Source organism: Bison bison, unplaced genomic scaffold, assembly GCF_000754665.1.
Source record: "Bison bison bison isolate TAMUID 2011002044 unplaced genomic scaffold, Bison_UMD1.0 scf7180017864329, whole genome shotgun sequence".
Lineage (NCBI taxonomy): Eukaryota > Metazoa > Chordata > Mammalia > Artiodactyla > Bovidae > Bison > Bison bison.
In genome coordinates, this window is record NW_011494901.1 from 4,954,752 (window position 1) to 4,964,407 (window position 9,656).

Sequence of the window (9,656 nt, forward strand, 5' to 3'; positions counted from 1 at the left end):
TACTACCCCAAAGCAATCTATAGATTCAACGCAATCCCTATCAAGCTACCAACGGTATTTTTCACAGAGCTAGAACAAACAATTTCACAATTTGTATGGAAATAAAAAAAACCTCGAATAGCCAAAGCAATCTTGAGAAAGAAGAATGGAACGGGAGGAATCAAACTGCCTGACTTCAGGCTCTACTACAAAGCCACAGTCATCAAGACAGTATGGTACTGGCACAAAGACAGAAATACAGATCAATGGAACAAAATAGAAAGCCCAGAGATAAATCCATGCACATATGGACACCTTATCTTTGACAAAGGAGGCAAGAATATACAATGGATTAAAGACAATCTCTTTAACAAGTGGTGCTGAGAAAACTGGTCAACCACGTGTAAAAGAATGAAACTAGAACACTTTCTAACACCATACACAAAAATAAACTCAAAATGGATTAAAGATCTAAACCTAAGACCAGAAACTATAAAACTCCTAGAGAACATAGGCAAAACACTCTCCGACATACATCACATCAGGATCCTCTATGACCCACCTCCCAGAATATTGGAAATAAAAGCAAAAATAAACAAATGGGACCTAATTAAAATTAAAAGCTTCTACACAACAAAGGAAACTATAAGCAAGGTGAAAAGACAGCCTACAAAATGGGAGAAAATAATAGCAAATGAAGTAACTGACAAACAACTAATCTCAAAAATATACAAGCAACTCCTGCAGCTCAATTCCAGAAAAATAAACGAACCAATCAAAAATGGGCCAAAGAACTAGACATTTCTCCAAAGAAGACATACAGATGGCTAACAAACACGTGAAAAGATGCTCAACATCACTCATTATCAGAGAAATACAAATCAAAACTACAATGAGGTACCATTTTACGCCAGTCAGAATGGCTGTGATCCAAAAGTCTACAAGCAATAAATCTTACACTGTTGGTGGGAATGCAAACTAGTACAGCCACTATGGAGAACAGTGTGGAGATTCCTTAAAAAACTGGAAATAGAACTGCCTTATGACCTAGCAATCCCATTGCTGGGCATACACACTGAGGAAACCAGAACTGAAAGAGAAAGGAGTACCCCAATGTTCCTTGCAGCGCTGTTTACAATAGCCAGGACATGGAAGCAACCTAGATGCCCATCAGCAGACGAACGGATAAGAAAGCTGTGGTACATATACACAATGGAGTATTACTCAGCCATTAAAAAGAATTCATTTGAATCAGTTCTAATGAGGTGGATGAAACTGGAGCCTATTATACAGAGTGAAGTAAGCCAGAAAGAAAAACACCAATACAGTATACTAACGCATATATCTGGAATTTAGAAAGATGGTGATGATAACCCTGTATGCGAGACAGCAAAAGAGACACAGATGTATAGACAGTCTTTTGGACTCTGTGGGAGAGGGCGAGGGTGGGATGATTTGGGAGAACGGCATTGAACTATGTATAATATCATATATGAAACGAATTGCCAGTCCAGGTTCGATGCAGGATACGGGATGCTTGGGGCTGGTGCACTGGGACGACCCAGAGGGATGGAATAGGGAACACGGGTACACCTGTGGCAGATTCATGTTGATGTATGGCAAAACCAATACAATATTGTAAAGTAATTAGCCTCCAATTAAAAAAAAAAAAAAAAGACATACTAAATGCAATAGAACAAATTTTCACAGCTACCGCTTATGGTCAAAGTTGACCCAGAATATGAAGCAAATCCCAGAACATCTTTCCTCTCTTACCTTTCAGTTAGGTGTGTTTCTTGTGAAATACTGGTCTCTTCAATACCATGTACAGATGCCACCTTGCTCTGCTCTGTACTCTCTGTTGCTGTAACTGACCCAAGGTTTTTATCTTCTAATGCTGTTTCTTGAGAAGCATTTTTCTCAGTTTCTTAAATAAAAAACACATTTAAAACATAGACTTTATAAAATAGTAAAGTCAAAATTAGAAATATATTCTTTTTTCAAAGATTACCATACAGTGGCTCTTCCAAACTTCTCTTAATCCAAAAAGCAAGCTTTTTCAAGTGGCAGAAAGGTGGTCTGGGCCAGTTACACTTTTTATCGTAAATGAGATAATTAATGAATCTGCATTGCACCTATTTCACTCCTGGCAGCCACAACAATTATTAGCTCAGTTCAGTCACTCAGTCATGTCTGACTCTTTGAGACCCCATGGACTGTAGCACACCAGGCTTCCCTGTCCATCACCAACAACTATATTTCTACTTTATTATAACAGCAGTATAATCAGAAACACACATACAAAGAGGTTTAGAGGTAGGTACTCATGAAGTCTGGCTGTCCACCCTAGGGGAAGTGTTGGGGAGAGAGCTGATCTGTAAAGAATAATGTCACAAATAGGAAGACAATGATGTCACTATAAAGAGGTAACTGGACCCTGCACACTGGATCTTCTGGGTACTGCTCAAGCCAAAGAAATGAATTTACTAACTGAATCACAGGCACTGCTGGCTCAAAAGAAATATCAGAAACCAGGAACCCCCAAACAGGGGGAAAATGATGCTAAATATTCAGATCCTCTACATATGGAGAGGACTGAATACAATCTAGGCAGCCTACCACTGCTTTTCCTGCTCCCACTAGTACCCTAAGGGGTTGAGACCTTGACAAGAAGGGCAGATGCAAAAGGAAGTGGGACTAGGGTTCAACATGTAAGTCACAATATAGTAAGGCCATTGAAAAAACTGAATAAATTAAATTGAAAAAATGGAACAAGAGCACTATGCAATCATATGGAAAGATGTTTTTTCACTATTTAAAATTTAAATAATTAAAAATTTAAATTTAAATATTTTTTTCAATCTTTAAAAATGGAATGCACTAACATAAAGAACTCAATAATGAAAACCAACTCAATTCTAAAATGAGCATGGATCTTGAGAGACGTTTTTCTAAAGAAGATATGCAAATAAGCACATAAAAAGATACTCAACATCATTAGTTAAAAGGGAAATAAAATGCAAATCAAAACCACCAAGATAGGACTTCACACCCACTAAGATAGCTATACTCAAAGAGACAAATACTAACAAAGGTTTGGGTGGATACAAAGAAATTGATACCCTCACTGAATGTTGGCGGAAATATAAAATGGTGTAGCTGTATTTGAAAGTTTGGCAGTATCTCAAAAGATTACCCAACAATTCCACTTGTAGGCATAAACCCAAGAGAAATAAAAGCACAAGCCCACACAAACACATAAATGAATGTTCTTAGCAGCATTATTTATAAAATCCAAAAGGTGAATATACTAACCACTGAACTGTACTTTTTTTTTTGGCAGGGGGTCGGGGGGTACACGCAGCGCAGCTTGTGGGATTTTAATTCCCTAACCAGGGATTGAACCCATGCAGTGGAAGCATGCAGTCCTAACCACTGGACTGCCAGGGGATTCCCAAATTGTACACTTTAAATGGTGAATTCTATGGTATATGAGTTATCTCAACAAAACCACCACCTTCAAGAAATGCTGGACAGTAGATATAATATGCATATATTTTTGTTCTTGCTGAAAGGAATATACATGTGTGTACATATATGTGTGTATGTGTGTATATACATACACCCTTATTTAGATCCTCATGTGGATAAAACATTCCTGCTGCTGCTGCTAAGTCACTTCAGTTGTGTCCAACTCTGTGCGACCCCACAGACGTCAGCCCACCAGCCTCCCCAGTCCCTGGGATTCTCCAGGCAAGAACAATGGAGTGGGTTGCCATTTCCTTCTCCAATGCATGAAAGTGAAAAGTGAAAGTGAAGTCGCTCGGTCGTGTCCAACTCTTAGCGACTCCATGGACTGCAGCCCACCAGGCTCCTCCATCTATTGGATTTTCCAGGCAAGAGTACTGGAGTGGGGTGCCATTGCCTTCTCGAAAACATTCCTGGAAGTCCATAATAAAAACTGATACTGGAAATGGGATTAGGGGACTGGGAAACCAAGAAAGGAGGGGGTTTAAAAAAATTTTCCCTTTTGGGTACCGTCTTGTTTTCTGCCACATGCATGTATGCCTAAGAGATGTATGCTTGAGTACTGACATATAAACAGACACAGAGAAATATATATATATATATATACACACATACATATATATATATACACAAAGAGAAAATTCGATCAAGTAAATATAGTGAAAGGGTAATAACTACTGAAACTAGTTGGTGGATTTATGGGTATTTTATAGCTCATTCTACTTTCTGTATGTTTTAACTTTTTAATAGTCAGGTTAAAATAATTGCAACAACTGAATATCCCATTTGAAATGACAATAAAATTTCTTGTGACAAAGTAATTTTGTAACTTTTAAGGGAACAATAAAGTTTACCTCTTTGAATTTCCACTTCTTCTCCTTTAGTTACAAACAAACTAGGAACTTTCTGATGAGCACCAAATCTCTTGGTCCCTAAAATCTTCTTAAGATTTGGCTTGGGCTTGGCAAATCTACTTCTCTTTCTCAAATTATTGGTCACTTCAGAAGTTGTAGTCCTAGAAACAGGTGAGAAGAGAAACTGATCAACTGTGGAAAAAGTCTCTCTCTCACATTGATTCCCTCTATCCAGCACTGGTACAGTTAAATGCCATCTTCTCAGGAGCTACATCATCTAGGGTGTTTATATCTTAATGCTAAAATTATTACATGGTAGAAATATCTAAAAGCTTTGAGAAAAGAAGAGAATCTGGACCAGGTCTGTAAAACGGGAACTATATTTACATAGGACGGTTTCTTTAAAGCTTAAAACATGCACTGTGGTTAATTTTAATATGTAAACCATTAAACTAAAATCAAAATCAGCTAATCCTTACTTTTAAAGGGTGAAAAACTAGCACTGCCCACTTTACATTTAATTAATTATTACTCAAAGGTATTAGCCAAGTTGATGGTTGGTTTATATATATTTATAAATTGAACACTGTAATTTATTTTGTAAAGCTCAAAAAACAGTAATAGTTTAATAAAGCAAAATAAACCTGGATGATATAGTATTTTCCTTTACTTCTTCTGTCAAACCAATTTCTTCTTTAGTGTTCTGTTTATCCACATCCAATACAATCTTGTTTTCTTCTACTGATGGAGATGTACTATGGACAGATGAAGAAGGTTCCTGACATTCATGAACAGTTTTGAGATTTACATTATCTGGGCTAAAAGGAATATGGCTTTGATCGATTGAATGAGCATCAGGAAGTATACATATTCCTATTGCAGAAAAAAACAGAAAATTAAAATTGACACAAATAGATGTCCAAATAAATCCTTCAACATGCAGCAACTGCCAATTTTTTTTTTTTTTTTAATTTTTTTTTTTTGCAGGGGAGTGCGGCCACCACCACACTGCACAACATGTTGGATCTTAGTTCCCTAACCAGGGACTAAATCCGTATCCCCTGCAGTGGAAGCACAGTTTTAATCACTGGACCACCAAGGAAGTCCCTAATATTTTTTTTTTGAGTAAACAATGTGTTAAAGATTTATTAAATTCATTAAGGACAGGACTGAAGGAATGATAAAATGGGTAAAACACATTTGAGAAACTAAATATCTGTATTATTTTTAAAGTATGCTCTTTCTGGTTCCAAGTTTAAATTTATGACCTCATATCTCATGATAGCAACTTGACATGTTCTAAGTTTAATAATTCTTACAGACTGAAACTTTGTTATTATAAATAAATCCTTTTGTTACTTTCAGTAACTATATAACCTCAGATGAATTTCAAGACAGGATTATCCTTATTTACGATTTTTTAAAACCAGTATTTTACGTGCTAGACATTTGTGACAGGTTGCAATGCAATACTTTCCCATTGAAAAAGGGGTCCTACAGGGAACACAAATCAAGAGACTTCCCTGATAATTATACAGTTATAGGCCTAGAAGGATGACACTTCAATGGCAGGTTACTCGTCAGGAGTAACCTGCAGTTAAAATAATTAACAGCAGCATAATTAACATAATTATCTATTTAATATACTTAAAGTAGAAGGCAGGCTTCCCAGGGGGCACAGGGGAAAAGAATCCACCTGTCAATCCAAGAGATGCAGGTTAGATCCCTGGGAAGTAGGAAAAGGCTACCTACTCCAGTATTCTTCCCTGGAAAATTCCATGGGCATAGGAGCCTGGCGGGCTATAGTCCACGGGGTCACAAAGAGTTGGACATGACTGAGCGCACGCGCCTGTGCGCATACACACACACACACACACACAAAGTAGAAGGTACTTTGACAGTAAAGACCACAGGCTAAAATAAAATACTCAAAGTCTTGGCTGACACATATTTAGACTAACGTAATAGTCTAAATAATCTCTGTGACTGCTACTATCCTCCACACTGTATTTGACTGTCATGGAATTGAGACGTCTATCTAAAGCAGCAGCTTCTCTGCCAAAGAAACATTCACAGAGTGATCAGTGATCAATGAACTTAGCTGACCAATGATACTTATTGGTATTGATAAAGGTAGAGGATTCAGCAGATTAACTATTCCACGAATACCTATTATCCTTAGTAAACCCAGTGCACTACGTGAAAATGGAGGCCACTACATTTGGAGGGTCAAGTAGGTAGGATGGATCAATACGTGTGTGTGTGTGCGTGTGTGTGTTTAATCGCTCAGTTGTGTCTGACTTTTTTGCGACTCCATGGACTGTAGTCTGCCAGGCTCCTCTGTCTATGGGGATTCTCCCGGCAAAAATACTGGAACGGGCTGCCATGCCCTCCTCCAGGGGAGCTTCCCAACCCAGGGATCATATACATACATATTACCTTTTCTAGAAAAATAACAAAGTGACACTAACTTCAAATATAAAAAGGCAGATAGTCACTTAATATTCAAATATGAGTATAATCTCTTAAACACTGGATTTTAAAGGTTTCTTCTTTTGTTAGGACTTCTCTTTTATTCTTACCATCACTCTGTTCTGGGCTAATCTCTGACTGCAGCACCAGATCTCCCATAGTCAGTAGGGTTATGGCAGCTTCAGTGCTCCCATCGTTGGTACTTTCTGAAAAACCAAACCAACATTAATAGAAGAATGAATCTGGAAAATTAAGTTTGTTTCTTTAGAAAAGAATTTCAATGTAGATGTTTACCCTCTATTAACAAGTTTCCATACCACTAACCCCTTACCAGGGTAGTGTTTCATTCAGTTTATATACTACAAATAAAGAAAGTAACAACTGTTGACTTTAACCCACTGAAAATGCCTCCTTCCCATTAAATAACTCAATAGCTTCAAAGGAAATATTCACATCTGTGCATTATCAGAGAAAATACATACTCCTTTATTAAACAGTTAATCACTCTCTAAACCAGCATTCCAAGAATCCAAGTTTCTCCTAGAAATAATACATTCACCTGCTAAATCTTCTCCTTCAACTTTTCAGCAAACTGACTCATTTACTATCACCACTGCTAAATCACTGTGCTTGTTGGGGTTAACCAAGAATTTTTAGCAGTTTCCTTATTAACAGTTACCTGTTTCAGCTTGGGAATGTCCACCTACGGTCATTTCCTAAAACAGCAAAAGAAAACCATTAATAATATCTTATGTATTTTCCCAAATACATGTTCTGTATATCAAAAAGCACTACATTTTACAGGTCTTTCAGTGCCTGTGGTTACAATGGAGTAGAAATTTATAATTATTTATAACATTTCATAAAACAACAGAAATGGAGTTTAACAGTCAAATATTTTCAACTCTTGCTCCTTCTTTTACCTTTTCCTTATATGCAAATTTTAACTGCAGTCATATGTAACAAGCATCTGCCTTTCTTATTCACTTTCATAATCCTTCAACTTTGGTCATACCTGCTACTAGTTTTGACCCAATGGAAACCAAGGTCGGAAGAATATCATGAATTCTTTATACTACTAGTTGGCTTCAAACTTTAAAAACTTTTAGCAAATTAAGAACGTATAGGGGCTTCTCTGATGGCTCAGTGGTAAAGAATCAATCTGCCAATGCAGGAGACTTGGATTCAATCTCTGATCCAGGAAGATCCCACAGGCCGTGAACAACTAAGCCTATGCCCTGCAACTACTGAGCCTGTGCTCCAGAGCCTGGGAGCCACAACTATTGAGCCCACATTCTGCAACCACTGAAGCCCAGAGGCCCTAGAGCCCCTACTGTCCAACAAGAGAAGCCACCAAAATAAGAAATCTGCACACCGCAACTAGAGTAGCCCCTGCTCTCTGCAACTAGAGAAAAGTCAGTGCAGCAGCGAAGACCTAGCACAGCCAAAATAAATTAAGTAATTATTTAAATAAATAAATAATGCATTAAAATTTAAAAAAAAGAGAGAGAGAGAAGTAGTTACAGGATTTATGCCCAGCATGGCAACATGAGGAGCTCTGCTGGCCCTCTCCCCAATGAAACTGGCAACATTTATTAAAGAGCCACCATTTAAAGCCTCTAGATCTTAAAGGCATAAGATGCTCATATGTTTGAAAAACTGTTGAAAATTCAGTAACAAAAGTGAAAGTCCATCCTATTTGAACTAAGACTGTTCTCTCCCTCCTTTCAACTCAGTGAGGCAGAAACTCTACCTCAGACTGCTGCAGCCAAGAAAACTGGGACCTTTCTCCCTGTGGGCCACAGCTGGAGGGCTTTCAGTTCCTGATATCACAAAAAATTTGGTACCAGATTATCATAGATAATAGACTAGTATCTATTATGAATATGGACAAAAAAAATCCTCCATAAAATACTAGCAAATTGAATCCAACAACATAAAAAAATTATATGCCATAACTAAGAAGAATTTATCCCAGGGATGCAATTTTTCGGTTTAACATCCAAAAATCAAATCAATGTGTTACATCATATCAATATAATAAAAGATAATAATTAGATGATCATCTCAAGAGGTGCAGAAAGAGCATATGACAAATTCCAACAGTCTTTCATGATAAAACACTTAACACAAAGTAGGAACAGAATGGAACTTTTCAATTTGGAAAAGGGCACCTATGAAAAATCCAGAGCTAACATCAAACTGGACATGGAACAACAGACTGGTTCCAAATAGGAAAAGGAGTACGTCAAGGCTGGATATTGTCACCCTGCTTATTTAACTTACATGCAAAGTACATCATGAGAAACGCTGGGCTGGAAGAAGCACAAGCTGGAATCAAGATTGCTGGGAGAAATATCAATAACCTCAGATATGCAGATGACACCACCCTTAAGGCAGAAAGTGAAGAGGAACTAAAGAGCCTCTTGATGAGAGTGAAAGAGGAGAGTGAAAAAGTTGGCTTAAAGCTCAACATTCAGAAAAATAAGATCATGGCATCCGGTCCCATCACTTCATGGGAAATAGATGGGGAAACAGTGGAAACTGTCAGACTTTATTTTTGGGGGCTCCAAAATCACTGCAAATGGTGACTGCAGCCAGGAAATTAAAAGACGCTTACTCCTTGGAAGGAAAGTTATGACCAACCTAGATAGCATATTCAAAAGCAGAGACGTTACTTTGCCAACAAAAGTCCATCTAGTCAAGGCTGTGGTTTTTCCAGTGGTCATGTATGAATGTGAGAGTTGGACTGTGAAGAAAGCTGAGTGCCGAAGAATTGATGCTTTTGAACTGTGGTGTTGGAGAAGACTCTTGAGAGTCCCT

The 9,656-nt window shown here is 37.7% G+C and overlaps 1 protein-coding gene across 2 annotated transcripts in view; it reads right to left on the bottom strand.

The window, feature by feature from the left end:
* Nucleotides 1-9,656, bottom strand: part of BDP1 (B double prime 1, subunit of RNA polymerase III transcription initiation factor IIIB) — an 86,218-nt gene that overhangs the window by 20,932 nt on the left and 55,630 nt on the right. For both annotated transcript variants that reach the window (XM_010853572.1, XM_010853571.1), the window contains exons 27-31: nt 7,513-7,549; nt 6,944-7,039; nt 5,006-5,234; nt 4,362-4,522; nt 1,756-1,906 (exon numbers count right to left, since the gene is read on the bottom strand). In XM_010853572.1, coding sequence (XP_010851874.1) covers nt 1,756-1,906; nt 4,362-4,522; nt 5,006-5,234; nt 6,944-7,039; nt 7,513-7,549 — 674 coding nt within the window. The remainder of the gene's footprint in view (nt 1-1,755; nt 1,907-4,361; nt 4,523-5,005; nt 5,235-6,943; nt 7,040-7,512; nt 7,550-9,656) is intronic.